The sequence below is a fragment of the Gorilla gorilla genome, chromosome 9, assembly GCF_029281585.2.
Source record: "Gorilla gorilla gorilla isolate KB3781 chromosome 9, NHGRI_mGorGor1-v2.1_pri, whole genome shotgun sequence".
NCBI classification, from domain to species: Eukaryota; Metazoa; Chordata; class Mammalia; order Primates; family Hominidae; genus Gorilla; species Gorilla gorilla.
The window spans coordinates 78878087-78905181 of record NC_073233.2 but is presented as its reverse complement, the minus strand read 5'-3'; the positions used below and the strand labels follow the sequence as shown (position 1 = coordinate 78905181).

General features: G+C 49.7%; 1 protein-coding gene across 2 annotated transcripts in view; it reads left to right on the top strand.

Annotated features, from left to right (window-relative positions):
* Positions 1-27095, top strand: part of SHANK2 (SH3 and multiple ankyrin repeat domains 2) — a 691655-nt gene that overhangs the window by 191507 nt on the left and 473053 nt on the right. For both annotated transcript variants that reach the window (XM_055356048.2, XM_055356047.2), the window contains exon 11: positions 5968-6045. In XM_055356048.2, the coding sequence (XP_055212023.1) occupies positions 5968-6045 (78 nt within the window). The remainder of the gene's footprint in view (positions 1-5967; positions 6046-27095) is intronic.

Genomic DNA, 27095 nt, shown 5'->3' with positions numbered 1-27095 from the left:
CCCACCCCCATGAGGTCCCTCCTCTCTTGCTGCCCTGTTCTCCCTTTGCTGCCCCCACCAGGCCCCAGATGGGAACTGGCTGAGAGCCATCATCCCATTCTCCTGGCCCTGTGGTCTCTCCGCCTCCTCTTCGTTTTCTCTCTTACCAAAGCAAAAAACAAACTTTTTGCTCACCGTAGCCTGATAATACTGTGATTTTGATAAAGACCTTGGGCTGGGTGCAGTGGCTCACACCTGTCATCTCAGTATTTTGAGAGGCCACGGTGGACAGATTGCTTGAGCCCAGGAGATCGAGACCAGCCTGGACAACATGGTGAAACCCTGTCTCTACAGAAAATACAAAAATTAGCCCAGCATGGTGGCGTGCGCCTGTAATCCTAGCTACTTGAGAGGCTGCGGTGGAGGATCGCTTGGGCCTGGGAGGTAGAGGTTGCAGTGAGCCGAGATTGCACCAGAGCAATACCCTGTCTCAAGAAAAAAAAAAAAAAAAAAAAAGAAAGACTTTTTGGGGTTGGAAATAACAGGACCCCACTGGGGGTGATTTGACGGGAAATTTTGGACTCATGATCAGGACACAGGGCAAGTCCTGCAGCTGGGGCAGAGCGGGGGAAGGGCTAGGTCGGGACTGGAAAAGCCAGGGACCTGCCCAGTGCTCTCCACACTCTGTCTCATCCCGGTGGAGAAGGCTGCATTCTGTGCATCTCTTGAAATGCCGGTCACCTGCAGAAACTCACCATTCCCAGTTTCCCGGTGACACCCCGATGGGCCCATGTGCCTGGGACTTGGAGGGGCTGTACTAATATGAGTGGGCCCCTCTCCTGGGGATCAGGGATCACTTTCCAGGGAAAGGGTATTGCTGGGGGTGGAAGGAGACCCCCACCTGTGTCATTGACAGTGCACTAGGCTCATTCTGCTGCCACCAAGCCCGGTATCCCCACTTTAAAAAGGAGGAAACTGAGGCTCAGAAGACAAGAGGCAGAACCGCTCTCTCAGTGCTGAAGCTGCTTATCACCTTGCACTCCCTGTCATCAGCCTAAGTGGGGCCTGAAGACCGTTGTTAATATGTCCACTGTTAGGGCATCCTGCCAGCATGGTCATTTCTGTGAATGTGTGACCGCGTTAGGGAGGTGCAGGACTGCTTTATTAAAACTGGGCTGGGTACCCTTTTTTCTGTAAAGACCCAGAGAGTAAATACTTCAGGCTTTGCAGCCACAGAAAATATGCAGGTGAGTAGATGTGGTCGCATCCCAGTAAAACTTTATTTACAAAATTAGATGTGCAGGATTAGGCCCAAGGGCCGTAGTTTGCAACCCTAAAATGAAGTAAGCAGGCCTGCAGTCTTGACCTGCACCTCCCATGGTGTGGACCCTGGGCACAGCAGAGCTGACGCCAGGGCTTTCTGTTTTTGAAACTCTGGATTTAATTGTACCCCAGAAATGAAAGATTCGTTTGCTGAACATAGTTATGTCTGAAAATTCCCTTACATATTTTTTCCTGTAGTCAAAGCAACACATATTTATGGCAATAATTAGTAGAGTATGGAAATCTCAGCGTAAAAACTGGAATCCACATTTGTGCTTTTTCCAGGGGTTTCCCACCCTGAAACCCTGTGCGGAGCGTCACCCTATATCAGCTGCTGCATGCTCTTGCAGACGCACACGTTGTTTTGAAACACCATGGGCTTCTAGCAGCTCGTTTCCTTGTGTTTGCTTTTTCTCAGCTCAGCCTCCATCTGCAGTGTTGTTCGAGCCTCACACGTGGCTTTGCCGGCTCTCCTTTCACCACTGCCCTGTGGGCCTCAGGCTGACAGCTCCATGGGCATCTGTCCCTCCCCTGCTGACATGCATGGTCCTCATAGTGAGAGGTGACAGAAGCTGCCTCTGCCTTCCTGCTCCCCAGGAGTGGGTGAACATCTTCTGTGAAACCTGCTGGGCTGTCCCTGAGTCTGAGGACATGTTCCAGGGACGAGACCCTGAATAGCATAGGGCTTGGCGTCCCCTTGAGGCCTGACCGGCTGGGGCCAGGGGCCAGTGGGCTTGGGGAGTGGCATGTGATTCATACAGTCCGTGTTGTTCTGAGACCGTTCTAGGGATGCAGCTCTTCATGATTCATATCCATCATCAGTAACATTTGGAGCCATGAAGACAGGGGTCGTTGACCTCAGCTTTATTGAGGTTTGGGGCTGGATGGTTTTTTGCCATGGGGGGCTGTCTTATTAATTGCAGGATGCCTCACAACATCCCTGGCCTTAACCCAGTAAGTGCCAGTAGCACTCACAGTTGTGACAGCCAAAAATGTCTCCAGACATTGCCAGATGTTCCCGTGAAGGCAAAATTACCCCTGGTTGAGAACCACTGTGTCAGAGGGTGGGGAAACCATGGTGGTTTTGCTTCTAATTGGAATCGGGGTGCAGGGGCTCTGGGGATCCCCCTCTAACCAACCTGACCTTCCTGTAGGGCGGTGGGACAGAGCACTCAGCACAGTCTGTGGAGCGGTCCACACTCACTTCCGCATGCCTGACTCATTGGCATCTGTGGCCAGAGCCCCCCACTCTGTACAGAGGCGGCCTCAGTGGGGCTTGAGGCAGAGTGCACCCCCAAGCATGCAGGTGGCTTTTTACACAGTCGATGAACAAAGCCGGCCACAGTCACCGAGGCCCCAGGATGCTGGAGAACGCAGAGACGGGGCGGCCTTTACTACCCAACTCAGATCCGCCCACCTGTGTCTCCCAAGTGAGCGCAGCCCACACTCTTAGCTGCCGGAGAGGGTGTGGTTCCCTCATTAATAATCACCATCATGGGGTGGAGGCCTGGTGGGCTCCCCACCCTGAAATCAGCTGGATCCTGAGAGCTCAGTGTGCTCCTGGCCTGCCCGACCCACCCAGCCAGGGATGAAGACTCTCTGCCAGGGTGGCCTGCCTTCCTGCTGTCTGTCCTCTTAAATATGTATGTGACCCTCTATTGAGATGCAATTCACACACCATACAGTTCACCCATCTAAAGTGTACAGCTCCATGATCACTGGTCTGTCCACAGAGTTGTGCAGCCATCACCACCGTCAACCATCACCACCGTCAACCATCACCACCATTGACCATCACCACCGTCAACCATCACCACCGTCAACCATCACCACCATTGACCATCACCACCAACAACCATCACGACCGTCAACCTTAGAACATTTTTTTTTCACTCAGACTGAAACCCAGGACCTGTTGGCAGCTGCTCCCTATTTCCTTCTAGATTTTCAGCTCTCTATTTTTATTATTTATTTATTTATTTATTTTTTCGAGACAGAGTTTCGCTCTTGTTGCCCAGGCTGGAGTGCAATGGCACAGTCTCGGCTCTCTGCAACCTCCACCTCCCAGGTTCAAGTGATTCTCCTGTCTCAGCCTCCCGAGTAGCTGGGATTACAGGCACCTGCCACCGCACCCGGCTAAGTTTTGTATTTTTGGTAGAGACAAGGTTTCACCATGTTGTTGGCCAGGCTGGTCTTGAACTCCTGACCTCAGGTGATCCGCCCATCTCAGCCTCCCAAAGTGCTGGGATTACAGACGTGAGCCACCGCGCCCGACCAATCAGCTCTCTTTCAAATCTGCTGATCTGCCAGGTCCCGCCGCCTGTGCAGTGTCCACTCAGCTTGGCATCTTGCTGTTCCCAGGGATGGGGTTCCCCCGGGGCCCGGGCTGGGGTCTCTGACCTGTCATGGGTGGGAAGCCCTGGTCATTTAATCCACTTACCCCTTTATTCGGTGTATATTTGTGCAGTGTTGAGTCCAGGTGGTCACACCTGTTGTCTGTACACTAGACTGTAGGTAAGGATGGAATTCCCAGGATCTGCCCAGTACAGGCTTCGGCTGTGACCTGCACTGAGGCCCGGAGTCCTGTAGGAGAAGGTGCCCCCAGCCCGGTGTCAGGCCCCTGCTGCTGAGGCACAAGCACCAGCCCAGCCCCTGATCATTTAAATGCACTTCCAAAAACAGAGTTTGCTTATTCTAAACAGCCAACTGCATTTGCTAGGCAAAATTATTCTAATAGTCGGTACGGCTACATCAATATTCTACTGCTGCCTTTTTATTAGTAGTTATTTGCCGCTGCAGTCCCCACTGGTTACATCAACATTCTGCTGCTGCCTTTTATTGGCTACGTCAACATTCTACCACTGCCTTTTTATTAGTAGTTATTTGCTGCTGCAGTCCTCACTGGGAGCTTCAGAGAGGTTGGCGAGAAGTTCTCCATCAGCCCCATGGGCAAATGGTAGATGCCCAATCAATGGATGGATGCAGATTCATTTTTGTTATGAAAATGCATAAGAGGCTGAGTGCAGTGGCTCACGCCTGTAATCCCAGCACTTCGGGAGGCTGAGGCAGGCAGATCACTTGAGCCCAGGAGTTTGAGACCAGCCTAGACAACACGGGGGACCTCGTCTCTACAAAAAAATACAAAAATTAGCTGGGCATGGTGGCGCATCCCTATAGTCCCAGGTACTCAGGAGGCTGAGGTGGGAGGTCGAGGCTGCTGTGAGCTGTGATCGCACCGCTGCACTCTAGCCTGGGTGACAGACTGAGACCCTGTCTCAAAAAAAAAAAAAAAACAAAAAACCGTTTTGCTTGCTTTTAACAACATTAAATAATATAAGCCCACATATTTAAAAAAAAAAGAATCTCTGGTCAGGCATGGTGGTTCACGCCTATAATCCCAGCATTTTGGGAGGCAGAGGCCTGCAGATCACTTGAGCCCAGGAGTTCGAGACTAGCCTGGGCAATATAGTGAGACCCTGGCTCTCCAAAAAAAAAAAAAAAAAAAAATTAGCTGGGCATGGTGGCACATGCTTGTTGTCCCAGCTACTCAGGAGGCTGAGGTGGGGAGAATTGCCTGAGCCCAAGAGATGAAGGTTGCAGCGAGCCAAGATTGCACCACTGCACTCTAGCCTTGGCGACAGAGCAAGACTGTGTCTCAAAAAATAAAAATAAAGTGTAAAAAGATTCCTTCTGTTCTCTCCCTAATCCTTTTCCTTTCCATGAAAGTAAATACCGTTAACTGGTGCATATCCTTCCAGACATAGTCCCTGCTTTTCTATAATATAGACTTTAAGCCTTTATTAGTTTCTCTTTAAGCCTTTAAAATGTAAATGAACTTAAGCAATATTATTGGGGGGTTTTTTTGTTTGTTTGTTTGTTTTTTGTTTTGAGATGGAGTCTTACCCTTGTTGCCCAGGCTAGAGGGCAGTGGGTGTGATCTCGGCTCACTGCAACCTCCGCCTCCTGGGTTCAAGTGATTCTCCTGCCTCAGCCTCCTGAGTAGCTGGGATTACAGGCACATGCCTCCATGCCCGGCTAATTTTTGTATTTTTGTAGAGATGGGGTTTCACCATGTTGGTCAGGCTGGTCTCAAGCTCCTGACCTCAGGTGATTGGCCCACCTCGACCTCCCAAAGTGTTGGGATTACAGGTGTGAGCTACTGCGCCCGGCCAATGTTATTGTTTTGGGACTTGCCTTTTTTATTTAGAAGTTCCTGGATATGTTTTTCTCCCTTCATAGTCATCTGCCTTGTTTTGTCCTGAGACTGCCTAGGTGAAGAATGTTCTAGAATATATCCCCACTCTCCCCTATTTTAGAACATGTATGCTAGCTCCAGATTTTCTTTTCTTTTCTTCTTTTCTTTTCTTTCTTCTTTCTTCCTTTCTGTATTTTACTGAAGGTATTTCATTTATTGTATATTTTATATACATGTGCAAGACTTTCTGTAGGATATAGTCTTAAAAAGTGAAATTGTTTGGCCATAGTTGGCAGCAGGTGAGCCTCACCTGAGAGCATACAGGAGCCAGATGAAAGAAACATGCTTTCCCTTTTAACTGTGCACTTCTGTTTCCCTGGTTTCCCGTGAGCTTGAGACTCTGGACAGATTTCTTTGGAGAATGTCTGTGCTACCATTTTACAAACAGGTTTCTCCTTTTCTATTTGCAGGACAGCTGTGCAAGAGTGCTTCTGTTTCGAGGCGGAAATAAGGAGTTAAAAAACTACAACAGCCAGACTCCATTTCAGGTAAAAGAGATCTCAGCATCAGGAAGGATGTGTGTGGATCACAGTGGGTGATGGCTCTGCATCTCCACGGTCGTGTTTGTATGTGTGACATGAGGTCGGCTCATTTTGTTGCGGATGTTTTCTTATTCGGAGGCTGCTCTAGGTGCCTCCCTCTCTTAGTGCAAAGCTGCTGCCCCGTCTCAGTGTGCTTGCTCACACTGGCTCCTTCCTATTAGAGCAAATGGCACAAATAATGTGGAAATGCATGCAGCAGTCAGCGCCGGAAAGGCAGCAAAGACGTAAGTGCTTCCAACTGTGCAGCTGTTCGGAGATGCTGGCTCTGCCGCCCCTCCATCCAGTGGGACAAGCTTCCTGAGGATCACACAGGAGGGGGCTTGCCTTCCATCGGCACCCCCATGGGGTCGGCTGTCCCAGAGTGGAGGGAGAACAACCCCAGCCAATCATGGGCCAGGGTGTTCTGTGGTGTAATGCACAAGCCCAGGTCCTAAACTTTTTAAAAAATTGTGGCAAAATACATATAGCATCACATTTAACATTTGAACCATTTTAAAGTGTACACTTTGGTGGCATTAAGAATATTCATGATGCTGTGCAAAACCATCCCCATTGTCTAGCTAAGAACTTAGCTTTGGGAACTTTCCTTTCCCAAAAGGAAACCCTGTACCCACTAACCAGCCACTCCCCACTCCCCCTCCCCCAGCCCCTAGAAAACCACTCATGACTTTCCATCTCCATGAATTTGCCTATTCTGAGCATGTGAAATGAATGAGATCATATAATAGATGAGATTTTGTGTCTGGCTTCTGTCACTCAGCATCATGTTGCTGAGGGTCGCCTGCATTGTAGCCTGCGCCTGTGCTTCACTCCTTTTCATGGCTGGGTAATATCCTGTTGCGCAGATATGGAACTCATCTACGTTTGATGCAGTTGTCCAGAGAACGATTTAGGGTGAAAATAAAATCCTTTAAGCTAAATGCTTGTATTTTTTTTTTTTAGCTAAACGAGTTATAGAAATGCTTTTTGATGTTATACACAGTCAGATCCACTTGAACTGAAAATTGACATTTCCATGATTCTCCTCATTTGGAAATGATTTGTGTATCTTATTGCCCTGAGAGAGGACTTTAGTTTAGAATTGGCTTCCACGAATGATTTTACTAATACTCTTCTTAGACATTCCTAATATATATAGGCTTGTTTTGTTGAAAATGAATAAGTTCAGCCCAACAACTGGGCCCAGATGTTTCATAACCACTATTATAACCGTTCTCATGCTGTTAATGAAGGCATATCTGACACTGGGTAGTTTATAAAGGAAACAGGTTTAATAGACTCACAGTTCAGCATGACTTGGGAGGCCTCAGGAAACTTATAATCATGGCGGAAGGGGAAGCAGACACATCCTTCTTCACATGGTGGCATTAAGGAGAAGTGCCAAGCAAAAGGGGGAGAAGCCCTTTTTAAAACCAGATCTCATGAGAACTCACTCGCTATCATGAGAACAGCAGCATGGGGGTAACTACCCCCATGATTCAATTGCCTCCCACTGGGTCCCTCCCATGACACGTGGGGATTATGGGAACTACAATTCAAGATGAGATTTGGGTAGGGACACAGCCAAACCATATCAGCCATTAGGGAGTTTACGTAACTCTTCAATCATGGTGAGCCTGGATTTTAGTCTTAAATCTGGCAGTTTGCAAATATCTAATATAAAGTAGATTGTTGAAATGGGTCTCTGGTTTGCTGATGGGTCTATAGAGATTGCAGTTACACTCCAAGAAAATGTTCTCTTTCCAGTGGTGAATATGAGGAGGGTGTGAGTTTCTTTGATTTCATGGTGTGTCTGCGTCTGCCCCTTTGGGGTTAGCTGTGCATTCGTGGGCTTGGATTAAACATTATTTTTTGGGGCATTAAATAATATATTTCTTTGGTCCTTTATTTTAAAAAGTCACGTAGTTGCTTAAATTGCTCAGAAAACAGCTGCTGATACCCGTTGACTCAAGGCAAACACTTGGGTAATACAAAAGCCATTTCTGACTCTCCTGGGCGGTGACTTACAACGGCCACACGGCACTCCAGGGAAGTGAGTCTTCCATGGCATCTGGATGAAAGGTCAGTTTGGGTGGCCTGCCCCCTCCCTGTCAGTCCCCATTACAGCCCTGTCACCACTGGTGCAGTGACCACCTGGGATGGGGATACCCTTATTACGTGAGACCTGGCAGGATGCTTAGTACGCCCTCACAGCAGCAAAACTGCACCAGCACCAACCCTGTGCCATCTGTCTCTATTTTGCTAAGGACAATCAATCAGTGCCACAAATGATTCCAAAAGAAAGTGATACTCACTGTCCCTGAACTGATCAGACTCTGTATGCCGTAGACGTTGCCCAGGTAACTGGCGGAATGAGGTCTCTGCCAATCTATGTGCCCAGAATGGGCCCTGGCAATGCCTATCAGGAGCCAGCTTCCTCCTCCTTATCTTCCTGCCTTGTGTTTTATTAATACAAAGAGACTGGATTCACTCTGTGGATCTTTGCCCATAAAACATCCCCAGCTTTTATTTTTCATTCACAGTTGTTCTTCCCCTCCCAATTATGAAAAATGAATCATTTAATATTGAGTTTGTGGGAGAAATGATGGCTGGCTGCACCACTGAAAAGGGATCAAATATGTTCATCTGGAAAGTGCTGATGATGTACAACTGTGCTGCAAAGGCAGATTTTTCTAAGAAGTCTTGGGATTATTGGAGTTCATCTGGCTGACCCTTGCTTAATGATTTAAAATACTGGACAGACAGCATCAGAAGACCTAGGAACTTGAGAGAAAGGCAGATTCTCAGGATTCACCCCAGTCCCACTGGATCAGAAACTCTTGGGGGCAGGGACCAGTGCTGTGTGTTCTCCTAATTTCCCCAGGGATTCTAATGTTTATTCTGGTTTGAGAATCAGAAGATGGACAGAAGTGGATTTATCTAAGGTAGAGATGAAGCACTTAAACATTTTGGGTGTATGTTGAAGAATGATGGTGATGATGTGATAATGATGGTGTTATGGTGATATTCGTAATGATGATAATGATGGTGATGTCAGTGGTGGTGGTGGTGGTTATGATGATGGTCATGTTGATGGTGATCATGGTGGTCATGATGATGGTGACGTTGATGGTTGTGATGGTAATTATGGTGATGGTAGTGTTGATAGTGGTCATGGTGTTCATGATGGTCCTGTTGATGGTGATGGTGGTGGTCCTTATGATGGTAATGTTGATGGTTGTGATGGTAGTTATGATGATGGTAATGTTGATAGTGGTCATGGTGTTCATGATGGTCATGTTGATGGTGATGGTGGTGGTCATGATGATGGTAATGTTGATGGTGATGGTGATAATAGTGATGGTTTTGCTGATGGCCATGATTATGGTGATTAAGATACTGAAAATGGGCTGGGCATGGTGGCTCACGCCTGTAATCCCAGCACTTTGGGAGGCCGAGGTGAGCGGACCACCTGAGGTCGGGAGTTCGAGACCAGCCTGACCAATATGAAGAAACCCCATCTCTACTAAAAATACAAAATTAGCCAGGCATGGTGGCACATGCCTGTAATCTCAGGTACTCGGGAGGCTGGGGCAAGAGAATAGCTTGAACCTGGGAGGCAGCGGTTGTGGTGAGCCAGGATCATGCCATTGCACTACAGCCAGGGTGACAAGAGCAAAACTCTATCTCAAAAAAAAAAAAAAAAAAGATACTGAAAATGATAGTGATGATGATAGTGATGAATTTTCCGTTTGCACAGAGTTTTAAAGTTTACAAATGCTTTTCTATATGTTCTTGTTTAATGTTCAGCAACCCAATGAGGTTGGCTTTTTTATCCCCAGTTTTTAGGAGAAATGGAAATCTAGAGAGACAGATGGTAAGAATTCCAAAATTAGTGGTAAGTCAGCGGTCCCCAGGCCTTCTGACTTCCAGTTCAGGGCTCTGGGATCTGCAGTGAGGAAGAGGCTTCTTTGTGACAGGCACTTCTCTTGCAACCAAGTGTGAAATGAACATCATCAGGGACCCTTTGCTTTTTGGATTGCTCAGTCCAAGATAACGAACTTCCTGATTCTGAAGACAAAGAGAAACAGAATGGATAGAAGTCTAAACAGTAGAGGACCCAAGCCAAGCAGGGGGTACAGCAAGGAAGAGAGGCAGAAATGGGCTGCATGTGCTGGGTAGTTTGATATGTCAGCTTGACTAGACTGTAGCACCCGGTTATCTACAAGGATGCTAATGTAGGGGTCGCCGTGAAGGTGTTCTGTAGATGGGATTAACATCAACAGTCACTTGACTTTAAGTAAAGGTATACCCTCCATGATGTGGGTGGGCCCCATCCGATTTGTTGGAGGCCTTAAGAGCAAAACCTGAAGTTTCTCAGAGAAGAAGGAATTCTGCCCTAAGACTGCAGCATCAACTCCTGCCTGAGTTTCCAGCCTGCTGCCCTGTCCTATGGATTTTGGACTTGTCAGCCTCCACAATCATTCAAACCAATCCCTTAAAATAAATCTCTTTGCATGTGTACACATACACACGTAAAGTACACACATACACAAATATATACATAGACACATATTACAAATATATGTGTAAATATATATGTATTTGTAAGTGTGTGTACATTCAGACACACACACACACACACACACACACACACATATCCCGTGGGTCTGTGTCTCTGGAGAACCCTGGCTGAAGCATAGGGGAACTGACTGCAGGAGTTGTTCCTGCCTCCCAGCAGCTGCATTCTGAAAGGGGCTTCCACTGTTTTTTGGATACAGGGACTTTAGCACCTGGCATTGTATTTTTGGAGAGGGCAGCCTTCTCCCCACGTGCTGTCATTCTGTCAGTCTCCAGGCTGTATTCAACAGTTTTTAACCAGACATCCAGAAGCACAGAAAGGGTGGAGAAAATCAGGAAAAAAAGGCAGTGGCAATGAGAGACGTTCAGAATGGCTCCATTTTAATAAGGCCCAAATTTAATATGGGCAGGGAAGGACAAGGATGAAATGGGAGGGAAAAGACAAAGAAGGCCTTGATGTGGATGTCTTTCTGATGAATGACACTGTGCTTGGTGGTTTGGGTACCTTTCAGTGCATGGGGGCACCCTGCCTAGTCCTGTGCTGAGCCCTTTCCATGTGGTCCCACGAAGCAGGGCCTCCTGTGGGTGAAGAGCCCAGGTCACACAGCTCCTAAAGGGACAATGAACAGGGCATAGGCTGCTGCATGCCAGACCCCGTGTTCTTCCTTAACCCTTAACACTGCACATAGAAGGAGGAGAAAGGCCGAAGCCAGAAACAAAGAACTGAATTTCCAGTTCTCTGGCAATCAGGTGATGGACCCCAGCATCGCCACAGGCTAAGCCGGTGATGGCAGAGGCCCAGGAATGCCGTTGGCAATGGTTCTGTGTTGTATTGCGCTCTTCACTCAAGGATCCCGGGCAAGGCGTTTTTGGATGTGACCTGTCCCCAGTGCATTCACTGGGGGAGGACTCAGCCCACGAAAGTGAGGGCAGATCTCCCGAAATGTCAGAGCCTGGCTTTTGCCCCCCAGACCCTTCGTCTGATTTCTTTTTGCACAGAGCTCCAAACTGAGTTCCCACATTTAGCAATTTAGCCAGAGGGGGATGAGTACATTTTCTCATGCCACGCATGGTAGTGGCTGCCAGAGCACTCTGCCAGTGGCTGTGCACTCTGCAGTTCCTCTGATCATGCTGGTGGAGGCAACTGCGTTGTTGAGGGACAGTCCGTGATGAAGGCCGCCTGACGCCGTGGGTGACATTGTGGTTCCTGGCATTGCACTTTTCAGAAACCCACGAAATCTGCTCAGCGGACCCTTCTCTTCCCTCCAGGTGGCTTTCTGAGTTTCTCTCCTTGTTAAATGAGCCCCAACAAGACTGTTTGGTTGTGCCTTCCCTGTTTTGTGGAAATCCATGTGGATGTGGGAACAAGGTCATGGCGTTTTCTCCCAGCACCTTCCTCTTCCCCGATGAGTGCCATGGGCAGGGTCCCAGGACGTCCCTGTTGTGCTGCCGTCTGCATTGCAATTTCTATGAGCTGATGTGGGCAAATTGTAAAGTTCATATAAGACTGTCTATTAGACACACACACACATACACACACGGCTCTCCTAGAGGTGCACGTGCCTGTCAGTCCACAGGCGGGAGCTGGCCCAGCTCCCTGGCAGGGAGGTGCCAGGCCCTTCCTAACAACCAGCTCTCAGTGGGAACTGGCAGAGCAAGAACCCACTCACTGTGATGGTTAATGTTACGCATCAACTTGATTGAGGGATGCCCGCAGGGATGGTGAAGTATTGTTTCTGGGTGTGTCTGAGTGTGTTGGCAGAGAAGGTGGACATTTGAGTCGGTGGGCTGGGAGAGGAAGACCCACCCTCAATATGGGTGGGCACCATCCAGTTGGCTGCTAGCACGGCAAGAACTAAGCAGGTGGATGCAGGTGGGATGACCTTGCCTGCTGGGTCTCCTGGCTTCCTTCTTCCTCCCATGCTGGATGCTTCCTTTCACTGCTGACCTGGGACAGCAGACTCCAAGTTGTTTGGCCTTTGGACTCTGGGACCTACACCAGTGTCTTGCCGGGGACTCTTGGGCCTTCGACCGCAGACTGAAGGCTGCACTGTCAGCTTCCCTGGTTTTGAGGCTTTCGGACTTGGACTGGGCCACTACCTGCTCCTCTCTTCCCCAGCTTATAGATGGCTTGTTGTGAGACTTCTGCTTGTGATGCTATAAGCCAATTCTCCCTTAAAAAACTCCCTTTCCTGTGTAAATGTATCCTATCAGTTCTGTCCCTCTGGAGAGCCCTGATTTAATACACTCACTTCGGAGGGGAGGGCGTGGATCTGTTCATGAGGGATCCACCCCCATGGCCCGGACACCTCCTGCTAGGCCCCGCTCCCAACACCACCACACTGGGGATTAAATTTTAATGTGAGGATTGGAAAGGGCCAATGTTCAAAGTGTAGCACTGGGTAAGCCAGCGTAATCACCAAGGTCCTCGTAGGACACACACAGGGAAGGAGGCTGCGTGAAGGTGGAGGCGGTGGGATTGGGACGTGGGATGGGGGCAGAGATCAGATGGTGCTGCCAGGAGGTTGGGAAGGACCCTCCCCCAGAGCCTTCCTGGGGAACATGGCCCTGATGACACCTCGGGGTCAGCTTAGTGATACCATTTTGGACGCTGGCTTCCAGGACTGCATGGAAGGTTTGTTGCTTGAAGCCACCTTGTTTGTGATCATTTGTTCCCACAGCCACAGAAAGCAGCTACCAGAGACCACAGGTGGGTGTCAGTGGCGAGTTCCCACACTTCTGCTGCTCAGGCCCCCCGGACACACGAAGCCAGGGCTGCCCTGCCATCTGCGTCCCCCAGAGTGCCGCCCTGAAGCAGCCTCACCTTTGCATGAAAATCGTCAGCAGCTTGGGTGCGTCTCTGCTGTTTGCCACCAACGAACGCCACACAGAAAAGCCACGGCATAGGAGCCAACTTGAGAACAGTTTCAGCACTGAGACGGGTACTAGCTCCATCGCCACCCAGAGACTGCATTTTGCACTTACTGGGTGATTTGATAAAATTCCATTTATTTGAACAAGACAGCCAAGTAGCTAGACAGCTTGTGTCTATCCACTTTAAAAGAGGAGGGAGCAAATGCAGCCGGGAATTGGCAAAGGACTACGGTTTCCACAGCGCACCCTTGGAAAGGTTTTGTGTTGTGTCCAACACCATTTCTATGAACAAGATGGAACTTGTTTCCAGAATTCTCTTCCTGGTTCTCAGTCACCCAAGAAGGTGGTTTATTTTGGGTCTGCATTTACTGAGGCACAAGACCTTGGCCAGGAGAGACACCCCAAGGAAACCGGCCCACTCTCAGCCACAGATCTGGCCAGAGGGCGCAGCAGGGGCCTAGCATTCCCGTCTGCAGAACCTGGGTTTAAATCCGGCTTGGGTTTCTTCTCAGCTGGTGCCCCTGGGCAGGCCACTTAGGATTTACTTAAAAGTCTCCAAATGCTCCCTTACTGAGTCAAAGCGTTTGCCCCGTAAATTCATGTCTATCTAGAACCTGTGAATGTGATATTGTTTGGAACTAGGGCCTTTGCAGATGTCACTGAGTTAAGACGACCTCATGCTGGATTGGGGAGGCCCTAATCTTGAAAGATGTCCTCTTAAGAAAAGCAAAAAGAGACAGACACACAAGGGTTAGAACGCCACGTGAAGATGGAGGCCAAGATTGGAGTGATGTGGCCGCAAGCCAAGGAATGTCCTTGAAGTTGGGAGAGGCAGGAAAGACCCTCCCCTAGAGCCTTTGGGTGGGGGTGGGCAGCCCTGCCAACACCTGGAATTCAGACTTCTGGCCTCCAGAACTGAGAGAGTAGAAACTTCCATTGTTTAAGCCACCCACTTTATGATGTCACGGCACAGCAGCCAGGGGAAATGAATTTATGATGTCACAGTGCAGCAGCCAGAGAAAATGAATTTATGACGTCACCACGCAGCAGCCAGGGGAAATGAATTTATGATGTCACCACGCAGCAGCCAGAGAAAATGAATTTATGACGTCACCACGCAGCAGCCAGGAGAAATGAATTTATGATGTCACCACGCAGCAGCCAGGGGAAATGAATTTATGACGTCACAATGCAGCAGCCAGGGGAAATGAATTTATGACATCACCACACAGCAGCCAGGGGAAATGAATTTATGATGTCACTGCGCAGCAGCCAGGGGAAATGAATTTATGATGTCACAGTGCAGCAGCCAGAGAAAATGAATTTATGACGTCACCACGCAGCAGCCAGGGGAAATGAATTTATGATGTCACAGCGCAGCAGCCAGGGGAAATGAATTTATGATGTCACCACGCAGCAGCCAGGGGAAATGAATTTATGATGTCACCGCGCAGCAGCCAGAGAAAATGAATTTATGATGTCACCGCGCAGCAGCCAGAGAAAATGAATTTATGACGTCACCACGCAGCAGCCAGGGGAAATGAATTTATGATGTCACCACGCAGCAGCCAGGGGAAATGAATTTATGACATCACCACACAGCAGCCAGGGGAAATGAATTTATGATGTCACAATGCAGCAGCCAGGGGAAATGAATTTATGACATCACCACGCAGCCACCAGGGGAAATGAATTTATGACATCACCACACAGCAGCCAGAGGAAACGAATTTATGATGTCACAGCACAGCAGCCAGGGGAAATGAATTTATGACATCACCACGCAGCAGCCAGGGGAAATGAATTTATGACATCACCACGCAGCAGCCAGGGGAAATGAATTTATGATGTCACAGTGCAGCACAGGGAAAATGAATTTATGACGTCATGGCACAGCAGCCAGGGGAAATGAATTTATGATGTCACGGCACAGCAGCCAGGGGAAACGAATTTATGACATCACAGTGCAGCAGCCAGGGGAAATGAATTTATGACGTCACAGTGCAGCAGCCAGGGGAAATGAATTTATGATGTCACGGCACAGCAGCCAGGGGAAATGAATGTATGACATCACAGTGCAGCAGCCAGGGGAAATGAATTTATGACGTCATGGTGCAGCAGTCAGGGGAGATGAATGCAACCCCTCTCTACTTCTTTGAAATGGGGCTAATCACTGCAGTTAAGGGAGTGTCCAGAAGTTTGCATAGCATCATATATAGGTGCTGTAGTCTTAATGTGCCTTCAAATTCATGTGTTGGCCAGGCGTAGTGGCTCATGCTTATAATTCCAGCACTTTGGGAGGCCTAGGCAGGCAGATCTCTTAAGGCCAGGAGTTTGAGGCCAGCCTGGCCAACATGCAAAACCCCATCTCTACAAAAAAAAAAAACAAAAAACAAACAAACAAAAAAAACCATACATACACACACACACACATACACACACACACAAAATTAGCTGGGCATGGTGGCATGCACCTGTAATCCCAGCTACTTGGGAGGCTGAGGCATGAGAATCACTTGAACCTGAGAGGCAAAGGTGGCAGTGAGCAGAGATCATGCCACTGTACTCCAGCCTGGGCCACAGAGCAAGATCCTGTCTGAGAAAAAAAAAAATTGTGTTGAAATTTAATCACTGGTGTGGCAGCACGAAGAGGTGGGACCTTTTGGAGGTGATTACATCATGAGGGTAGAGCCCCCGCGATGGGATTTGTGCCCTTGTACAAAAGGCTGGAGGTGGACGTGGTGCAGTGGCTCATGCCTGTAATCCCAGCACTTTGGGGGGCTGAAGCGGGTGGATCACCTGAGGTCAGGAGTTCGAGACCAGCCTGGCCAATATGGTGATACCCTGTCGCTACTAAAAATACAAAAGTTAGCTGGGTGTGATGGGCTGGGTGTGGTGGTGCTCGCCTGTAATCCCAGCTACTCGGGAGGCTGAGGCAGGAGAATCACTTGAACCCGGGAGGCAGAGGTGGCGGTGAGCAGAGATCTTGCCACTATACTCCAGCCTGGGCCATAGAGCGAAATCCTGTAATCCCAGCTACTCGGGAGGCTGAGGCAGGAGAATCACTTGAACCCGGGAGGCAGAGGTTGCAGTGAGCTGAGGTCGGCGCCATTGCATTCCAGTCTAGGTAACCAGGGCGAAACTCCATCTCAAAAAAAAGGGCTGAAGGCAACTGCCTTGTCTTTCCGCCCATAAAGAAACATTGAGAGCCACCACCTGTGCAGCAGGGAGCAGCCCTCCCCAGGCACCGCACCTACCGGCTCCTTGATCCTGGACTCCCGGCCACCAGAGCTGTGAGCTATAGATTTCTGCCACTTATAATCGACCCAGCGTCAGGTGTTTTGGCATAGAGGCCCCGACTCACTAAGACACGCAGGTGGAGGGGTCAGACAGTGCCTCATGACTGTGGGTACTGTCATCAGCATCAACCCCACTGTAGGAACAGGCCAACCTTGGGAGCCCAGAGAGGCTGGCCCAGGCCACGGGGGCCCAGGGAGGCCTGCAGCATGGGCCAGGGCAGTGCCAGCGAGTGTGCGGGACGGGGACTTCTTTCCATGGCAGGAGGAGGTGGTTGTGTCCGGCCGGCCCCCCATGATCCCTGCAAACACTCCAACCGCGAGGCTTGGTGCCCTAGTCTGGAGCCCAGGTCACCCTGTGGGTTCCCGGGTGGCTATGCAGCAGGGTGAAGAAACATGGCTGGTGCCACCTCCAGGATTCTGGTCCATCTCAGGTTTCCTATTCTCAGTGTGAAGGGAGGGTGAGCAGGTGGAGCCTGAGAGTGAGGACGTCTCCCCACATGATGGGCGGAGTCTCTGAGCTTGTGCAGCCCAGGGTCCTGGGAGAGTTTGCCAAGATGATGCGCCCTGGGGGAGCTGCTTGCCAGGCAGCATGCCAGGTCTGGGGACGTTGCTGTGCACAGGGTTCTTCGCCCACTTTCACCCCCGCTGCCTGTGTTCTGTGGGCGGAGCCGGGAGGGGCGGTACTGAGGCTCTTGCAGACTGAATGAGGGAGTATCAGCTTCGATTTTAGCCTTTTCTCTTCCACATGTGAGTGACCAAGCAAATCATTATTTTTATTTCTTTTCCCTTCTTCTTTTGGTGTGTTTATCCAGTGTATTTAGAAGCAGCTGGTTGGCAGGGAGCTGGGCACTGGCTGGTACCTGCCGTTCATCTTGTGATCAGTCAACCTCCTGCAGGGCAGGCAGTGAGTCTGGGCCTGGGGCCCAGCTCTCGTTTGGTTGATAGAATGAGCCGTAGTGTAAAGTTCACCGTCGGCTGTCTGGAGGTTGGATCTGACCCAAGAGAGCTTGATTGTAACCTGCCCAGATGTTAAAATTTAATTTTTTTTAATTTAAAAAAAATTGAATGTGTTGCTGGTATTTAAACTTCCAGGAATTTCATTAAAAAATTCAGCTTTCCAGCTTCTCTTGAAAAATTAGGAAACATGGCCACACCCAGGCAGCCTCTGTGCGTGTGGACATTCGGCAGGGGTTGGGAGCATGGCCCCTCTGGAAAGGCTGTGCTCTCCAGCCTGCCACACTCCCCACCGCTCCCTGCAGCCCGCCCCTGGTCCACCTCCTCCACGTTGCAGCGTCGTGGCCCTGCTGAGGGCATGCAGTTGGCGGAGTCAGTCATTTAGAAGTAGCTTCTTTTAAAAGTTCCTCTGAGACTTATTTGGGATTCAGACTCTGTGTTCCCATAGAAACAGGGAAGTGGAAGTTGTATTTCTAGATTAGGGCGTAGAAACCTGGGTAACCCAAAATGTGGCTGATGTTCGGTGCATATCTATGATGAAAAGTAATCAGGGATCGAATTCATTATTTCCACCAGTACATATGGAGTTTCTCGTAAGAGCCATGCTGTCTTCTAGGTGCTGGGGACACATCAGTGAGCCACAACCACACTCTGCTCTCTGGAAGTGCACATTAGATAATTAACAAGTAAGCAGAGAAACGTGCAACATGTCGGGGTTGGTAAATGACAGGAAGAAAAATACAGCAGGGTGAGGGTGGAATGGTATGGAGCTGGCAATGCGGAAGCGAGTTTCCTTCACGCTGGGAGCCGAGGGCGGCCTCTGTGACATTTGGGGCAAAGACCAGGAAAAGAGGAAGGAAAGAGTGGGCCCTCAGGATGTCAGAGGGAAAGGCATCTCAAAGAGTGGGGCTGACACGTGCAAAGGCCCTGGGGTCAGTGCATGCCTGGGGTGTGTGGGAAGCAGCCAGGAGACTGGCTAGCTGCAGAGGTGGGAGTGGGATGGTGCCCACACCAGTGGTGGGAAATGAGACCACAGAAGGCCACGCTGCTTGGCAGGGACTTTACTCTGGGGGAGATGTACAGTGCCAGCAGTGCAGAAGAGAACTCTAAAATGGCATTTAATCTGTGCATCCGTCACCCACCCAGATGCTATCCTGGATGGGGAGCAACGTTGGTAAAATCTCATGAAGATGCTGAGTGAGGCATCTGGATTTGGCAGAATATTCTAGAGCTCCCTGTCCAGTCCAGTAACCACAGGACACACATGGGTATTTATATGTAACTATAATTTTTTAAAATGTAGAGTTCAGGCCAGGCGCAGTGGCTCACACCTGTAATCCCAGCACTTTGGGAGGCCAAGGCAGGAGGATCACCTGAGGTCAGGAGGTCAAGACCATCCTGGCCAACATGGTGAAACCCCGTCTCTATTAAAAATACAAAAATTACCCAGGATTAGCCAGGCATGGTGGTGGCACATGCCTGTAATTCCAGCTGCTCGGGAGGCTGAGGCAGGACAATAGCTTGAACCCTGGAGGTGGAGGCTGCAGTGAGCCAAGATTGTGCCGCTGCACTCCAGTCTGGGTGATGGACAAGACTTCATCTCAAAAAAAAAAAAAAAAAAAAGTAGAGGTCAGTTCCTTAAGCACATTTCCCATGTTTCAGGTGCTCTGCAGCCAGACCCTACTGCACAATGTTCTGGAAGTTGATGGGTCCTTAGTCCAGAATGCTGGCCTTGTTCCTTACATTTGGGTACTGCAGGGCTGTTTTCTAACCTTGAAACGTCACGTGTGTGTGTGTGTGTGTGTGTGTGTGTGTGTGTGTGTGTGTGTGTGTGTGTGTTGGAGAGGTGCCTCAAGAATTTCACCAGATTGGGGTCAGCACAGGGAGATTTTCCAAGTCAGTTGGTTAATTGAGAAGGGTTGGTTAGTGCAGAGGGAGGTTGAGCCTGGGAAGGGTTGGTTAGTGGAGAGGGAGGGTGAGCCTGGGGAAGGGTTGGTTAGTGGAGAGGGAGGGTGAGCCTGGGAAGGGTTGGTTAGTGGAGAGGGAGGTTGAGCCTAGGAAGGGTTGGTTAGTGGAGAGGGAGGGTGAGCCTGAGGAAGGGTTGGTTAGTGGAGAGGGAGGGTGAGTCTGAGAAGGGTTGGTTAGTGGAGAGAGAGGTTGAGCCTGGGAAGGGTTGGTTAGTGGAGAGGGAGGTTGAGCCTAGGGAAGGGTTGATTAGTGGAGAGGGAGGGTGATCCTGGGGAAGAGTTGGTTAGTGGAGAGGGAGGTTGAGCCTGGGAAGGGTTAGTTAGTGGAGAGGGAGGATGAGCCTGAGGAAGGGTTGGTTAGTGGAGAGGGAGGGTGAGTCTGGGAAGGGTTGTTTAGTGGAGAGGGAGGTTGACCCTGGGGAAGAGTTGGTTAGTGGAGAGGGAGGCTGACCCTGGGGAAGAGTTGGTTAGTGGAGAGGGATGGTGAGCCTGGGGAAGGGTTGGTTAGTGGACAGGGAGGCTGATGCTGGGGAAGAGTTGGTTAGTGGAGAGGGAGGTTGAGCCTGGGAAGGGTTGGTTAGTGGAGAGGGAGGGTGAACCTGGGGAAGGGTTGGTTAGTAGAGGGAGGCTGATCCTGGGAAGTGTTGGTTAGTGGAGAGAGAGGTTGAGCCTGGGAAGGGTTGGTTAGTGGAGAGGGAGGTTGAGCCTGGGAAGGGTTGGTTAGTGGAGAGAGAGGTTGAGCCTGGGAAGGGTTGGTTAGTGGAGAGGGAGGTTGAGCCTGGGAAGGGTTGGTTAGTGGAGAGAGAGGTTGAGCCTGGGAAGGGTTGGTTAGTGGAGAGGGAGGTTGAGCCTGGGAAGGGTTGGTTAGTGGAGAGAGAGGTTGAGCCTGGGAAGGGTTGGTTAGTGGAGAGGGAGGTTGAGCCTGGGAAGGGTTGGTTAGTGGAGAGAGAGGTTGAGCCTGGGAAGGGTTGGTTAGTGGAGAGGGAGGTTGAGCCTGGAAAGGGTTGGTTAGTGGAGAGGGAGGTTGAGCTTGGGGAAGAGTTGGTTAGTGGAGAGAGAGGTTGAGCCTGAGAAGGGTTGGTTAGCGGAGAGGGAGGTTGAGTCTGGGAAGGGGTGGTTAGCGGAGAGGGAGGGTGAGTCTGGGAAGGGTTGGTTAGCGGAGAGGGAGGTAGAGCCTGGGAAAGGTTGGTTAGTGGAGAGGGAGGTTGAACTGGGAAGGTTTGGTTAGTGGAGAGGGAGGCTGTGAAGGAGAGGACTTGAGGTCACGTTCATTCCCACCAAGGGCTGTAGATCCAATAATTAGGAGAGCCATTCCTTGTGGGCTGGAAGGGTGAGCCCTCGAGCTCTTCCCCCATAACCTCCCACTCAGGGGTGCTGCATCCCCAGGCACCTGCAGCTTAGGTGGTAACCTAGTGTCTCAGGAGTCTAAAGTCATTCTGTTGTCTCTGTAAGCAAAGCCACCTGAGGTCAACCCTGCCCACATGCCCTGATGCACTCAGGCTGGGGCCTGCAAGGTACCTGCGGGTCAAGGCTCTCCATCAGCTTAGTGGTGCTGAAGGCCTGGCAGGCACACAACCCTGGGCTCCGTTGTGTGAAATGAAGAAGTGGTTGTGGTGAGGTGGCAGTCTGGAGAAAACCATCCCTGATGGCAGCAGGAGGGGCTGGAAGCCATCGGAGCTCAGCGTATTGGAGGCCTGGCCCTTCCACATGAGGCCGTAGGTGTGGCTGATAACAGCACCTTGGAGGAACCACGACCAGGCTGGTGGGGGCCTTGCTGATCTCACCAGCCTTCTGCCTTCACCTCCTCCCTCTGCCCAAGCCTCCCAGGCCTCCACTTTTGCTTTTAATCAAGCACAGGAAACACATGCTCACCCCAGGGCCTTTGCACTGCTGTGGACTCTGACTAGAATGCTTCCTCCAAGGATCTTATGGTTCATCTCCCCAGCAAAGCACCCTGAGGGAAGTCCTTCTATTGACAAGAGCCACTCATACACAATTTCCATCCCCTGCATAAGTGCCTCAAGTAGAAGATGGAGATGGGCAGCTGATAATCACCTGTCATTAAAGGAAAGCTGTCATCTCAAAGGCAGATATGAAACAAGCAGAACTAAATACTCCGGGCAGAAACCAAGACAATTTGGGGAACAGAAGGGAATTTCCAAAGGAGATACTGTACCTAATATCCTCAGTGCAGTAAGAGAATATAATAGCATCTGTGAAACAGGGAGCATTTGAGAAACTCTTGAAGATCAATAATGATTGCAAAAAATGGCATAGCAGTAATGTTGGAGATGAACACAAGGAGGCGGAAGAGAGCCCTGGAATCAGGTAGAATTGGAGGAGTCACCTTGTAGGTTCAGCATCTGAATAATGAGGGGGAAATAAACAAAGAGATCGTCCAAGACAAAGCCACTGAGCAGATGGATGTGATTCCCAGTTGAAAGGGCCCTGGTGTGAGAAGGCACCCCCAGGCAGGATGGAGGTCCTAAAAGCTCAGAATTCAGGGAATAGAAACAGAAACGCAATCTTAAAAGTTTCAAGAGAGAAAAATCAAGTTGTGCAAGAGGATCTGGGGTCTGACCTCTCAGCAGCCATATGGGAAATGCAGTGGGAAAATCCTTTCAAACCAGTGTTCTAGCAAATCAGTGAGAGGGTCCCAGAGGTGTTTCAGATGCACGTGTTCTCGAATCGGCCCCTCCTATGCTGCTTTCTCAGGAAGCTGCTGGAGAGGAGCTTCACCCGGAGAGGGAGTGAGCCAGGGGACAGGAAGACCTGGACTACGGGGAGGGCCCTGGCGCCGGGCAGAGGCCGGGCCGGGCCTGGGATGAGTGTGGAGCTTCGGCCTAGGTGGGCACAGGAGGGTGGATGGCTCTGGGAGAGGGTGACTCAGAAACCCAGGCAACAGAGATTGCCAGATGTGTTTGCACCTTACAGGAAGAGACCTGCGCTCTGCAATTTACACCTCTGTCAGAACTTGGTGATAAATTCGTTACATGTAAATAGAAAGGCAGATTTCAAAATGTAGCTGTTATATACTCGAGGGAAATAGAATTGCAGTCAACTGCCTACCTTGCTGTGGACAAGATGTAGCTAGCCATAATAGCATAAACACAGGAACCATGATTTAACCAAGTGGCCCTGTAGCTGTCTTGGGCTGTGTGATAAATGAGTGAAACTCTCATCTTCCCTGGCAGAAAGTCAACAAGTAATATTTAAACAGAAGGAAATCAAGACGGATGATCAGATGTTTGCTATTTACAAATAGGCAGCAAGCACCTGAAAAAGCACTGTAGCGTGGGATGTGGTTGGCCCTGTGGTGAGGAAGGGATTGGGTGGGAGGGGAGCAGCTCATACCCCATGTAGAACAAAGCATCCATCCAGACAGGACATTGTTGCTGTAAAAGTTAAATTTCATTTGTTTAGAGAAAATCTTTAATATTACCTCTTCTCCATCTCCTGATCTGGCACTGGGTGTTGCAAACAAGACTGCATTTCAGGGTCAGTGCTCCACAGCACTCAGGACTTGCTGTCCTTCTGGCCCAGGCTCTTCTCCTGCCTCCTCAGCCCCTGTCCCTGCCACCCAGGGGTATTGCCACCTGCTCACCCCATGAGTTTGCTGTGCCCTAAATCTGGACCCATTGCCATCTCTCCTTCCATGGGAAAAGCTCCTGGTTCCTCCTGGGTTTGGCCTGCTTAGCAGCCTGGCCAGAGCGCTAGTTCTCAAGGTGCTTCAAGCCTGGGCATCCAATTGAGTTTCCACCTAAGGACACTAGAGTGGGTTGTAGTCCTAGCCAGTTTCATGTGCAGGGCTCCATAGGTGCCCTCCCTAGCACGGCCACACTTTCTTTGTTGAGTTTATCTAAGAAGTGCCTTAGCCACCCTCTCTGCTATTGAGCCGCCTCCAACAGGGGACATAATCTCCTCCAGACACAGACAGACTCCTTTGAACATGTCGGTGACTGAGCACCATCTTCTCGATGATGTGATGTCTCTCCAGCCAGGTGAGACTGCTTGCTCTATCGCCACCACCTTTGCCAGGTGAACTCCTTCCCACCCCTCAGAGCCGAAGTGCTTCCTCTGCAGGAAGCTTTTATTTTGATTCCCACAGTACTTGCTGGGTACCTTTTCTGTATTGTATTACAATGAATGGTTCATGCATAAGTCTCCCAAGCTAAACTTTAAAGTGCTTTGAGAGGGATGCACTTTCCCATCTATCTTTATTCTCCTGGCACCCAGCACCAGACCCAGAACCCTCAGTAACAAATGTAAGTGAACAGACAAAGGGCCTGTCTGGTCTTATGGCTCCATGTAATTTCTTGAGCTGGCCACTGAGTGGCAGTGTTAACCCGGTACAGCTTGGTGCAGAGTTAAGGAGGAAGGGCTTGTGAAATGCAAAAGGTGAGGGCAGAGTGCAACTGATGCTTGGTGAGATACTTATAATCCACTGTTTCTATCCTGAAGAAGTATCTGTCCCTGAATGTAAATCCTCAAGTTCATCTGTTAGAAGTGAAGTGGAAATGACACTCTGCTAGTCTGCTAGGGCTGTGCTATGGTTTGGATATGGCTCACTTGTCCCCACCGAATCTCATGTTGAAATTTGATTCCTCAATGTGGGGGTGTTGGGAGGTGGGACCTAGTGGAAGGTGTTTGGGTTCTGGGGCAGATCCCTCATGAATAGCTTGGTGGTGTTCTCTAGTAGTGAGTGAGATTTCACTCTCTAGATGGGATTAGTCCTCATGGGAATGGGTTTGTTCCCATAAGAATGGCTTGTTATAAAGCCAGGACACCCCTCAGGTGTGGTTCCTCCTTGCATGTGTCTACTTCCCCTTTGACCTTCTCTACCATGTTGTGTTGCAGCACAGAAACCCTCACCAGAAGCCAAGGCGATGCCCTTGAACTTCCCACACCACAGAACCTTGAGCTAAATAAACCTCTTTTCTTTTCTTTTTTTTTCGAGACAGAGTCTCACACTGTCGCCCAGGCTGAAGTGCAGTGGTGTGATCTCAGTTCACCGCAACCTCCGCCTCCTGGGTTCACGCAATTCTCCTGCCTCAGCCTCCTGAGTAGCTGGGATTACAGGCTCCCACCACCACACCTGGCTAATTTTGTATTTTTAGTAGAGATGGGGTTTCACTATGTTGGCCAGGTCTCAAACTCCTGACCTCGTGATCCATCCACCTTGGCCCCTCAAATAGCTGGGATTACAGGCATGAGTCACCACACACAGCCCTCTTTTCTTTTGAAATGACCCAGTCTCCAGTATTATTATATTATTATTATTATATATTATATTATTGTTATAACACAAAACAGACAAAGGCTGCTATAGCAAAGTGCTGTAGGCCAGGAGGTGTTACACAACAGACATTTATCACTCACAGTTCTGGAGGCTGGAAGTCCAAGCAAGGTTGTGGCTGATTCCATTTCTCATGGGGGCTGATTTCCTTCTCCCTGTGCCCTCATGTGGCAAAGAAAGAGTGAGCTGGCTCTCTGGTGCCTCTTCTTATAAGGACACGAATCCTATCGTGGGGCCCCACCCTCATGACCTCACCTAAACCTAAACACCCCTAAAAGGTCCCAATCCGAATGCCATCCCCTTGGGGATTAGAGCTCTGACATATGAATTTGGGAGAGTTGGGAGGGGACACACAATTTAGTCCATAGCGACCCCAACAGCAAGTTTAGGAGATATGTTTCAGGTCAGGAGTATTAAGTAGTTTTCTCAGTTTACCGTAATGCTTCTGTTATCTGTAGTTCTGCAATATTTTGCTTTCAACACACGGCCTGCTGTCATCCTTCAGATGTAGTTCTGGGAGGCGTCGTGTGTCTAAGTGTGTCAGCCTCCATTTTTGTGCAGTGTGTGGAGTTAGCTATCTGTCTAGTTCATGAATAGATAGAACTCGGGGGGAGGGGAGAGAGGACTACGTGTATTGAGTATCCACTATGTACACATAGGGGCCAGATACTTTATTGGTGTGACATGGTCCTTGAATCTTCTGCATGTTTAAATATTATGAACCAATTTTACCGACAAGCTTATGAGGAAGAATTGAAATTGGGGACTATCAGACACCAAACTTGTTTTCCATCAGCCCCTCTGCCTCCTGGGATTCAAACCCATAAATCTCTATCTTCGTCTCCCACCAGAAAGAATGCTTCAGAAGGGCAGAGGCCAGTCCCGTGGTCATCATCTCCCCACCACATAGCACACTTGGGAGCTCAGCAGATATTTTATGACTAAAGGAAGGAAGTGCCCGTGACCCCTGTGTGGTGCTAGTTCATTTAAGCTGGTGCTTTTTCAGCCATTTTTTCCTTTTTTCTTGCACCCTCCATGAAGTTTTAATGCCCCACATAGGCTGTAAATCTTTTTAGTTATCACTGCATTGCTGTGCTTCAAGCCCCCTCCAGCAACAAATGGTCACCCTCTCGTCAGGGTGTTGCTGTCACCCCTTTTGAGAATGGTTTACGGCAGTTACAATTTATCCTCTTAGAAAAATTGAGTCGGTTCTGGGGGGAATTATCAGAGGAGGAGGGGCACTGGGTAATGGGAGAGATGCCTTTGTGTCCTGGGCCTTCTGTGATAAGTGACCACTGCCTGGGTGGGTAGAAACAGCAGAAATTCTTTGGGAGGCCAAGGTGGGTGGATCACGAGGTCAAGAGTTCAAGACCAGCCTGACCAGCATGGTGAAACCTGGTCTCTACTAAAAATACAAAAATTAGCTAATTAGCTGGGCGTGGTGGCATGTGCCTGTAATCCCAGCTACTCAGGAGGCTGAGGCAGGAGAATCGCTTGAACCCAGGAGGCAGAGGTTGCAGTGAGCCGAGATCGCGCCACTGCACTCCAGCCTGGTGATACAGCGAGACTCTGTCTCAAAAGAGAGAGAGAGAGAGAGAGAAAGAGAAGAAGGGAGGGAGGGAGGAAAGGAAGGAGGGAGGGAGGGAGGGGGGAAGGAGGGAGGGAGGGAAGGAGGAAGGAAGGAAGGAAGGAAGGAAGGAAGGAAGGAAGGAAGGAAGGAAGGAAATTGATTCTCTTCCAGTTGAGGGGTTCAGAAGTCTGAAATCAAGGTGTGGGTGGGGCTGCCTTCCTTCTGGAAGCCCTGGGGAGAAACCATTCTTCGTCTCCTCCAGCTCTGGGTGGTGATGGGCAGTCTTGGTGCTCCTTGGCTTGTGGCTGCATCACACCAATCTCTGGACCCCCACCCCAGCTCAACCCCTGTGGTCACATTACCTTCTCTTCTGCGTCAAATCACCCTCTTAGAAGGACACTTGGGATACATTTAGGGCCCACCTGGATGATCCAGGATAGTCTCTGCATCTGAAGATCGTTAACTTCATGACATCT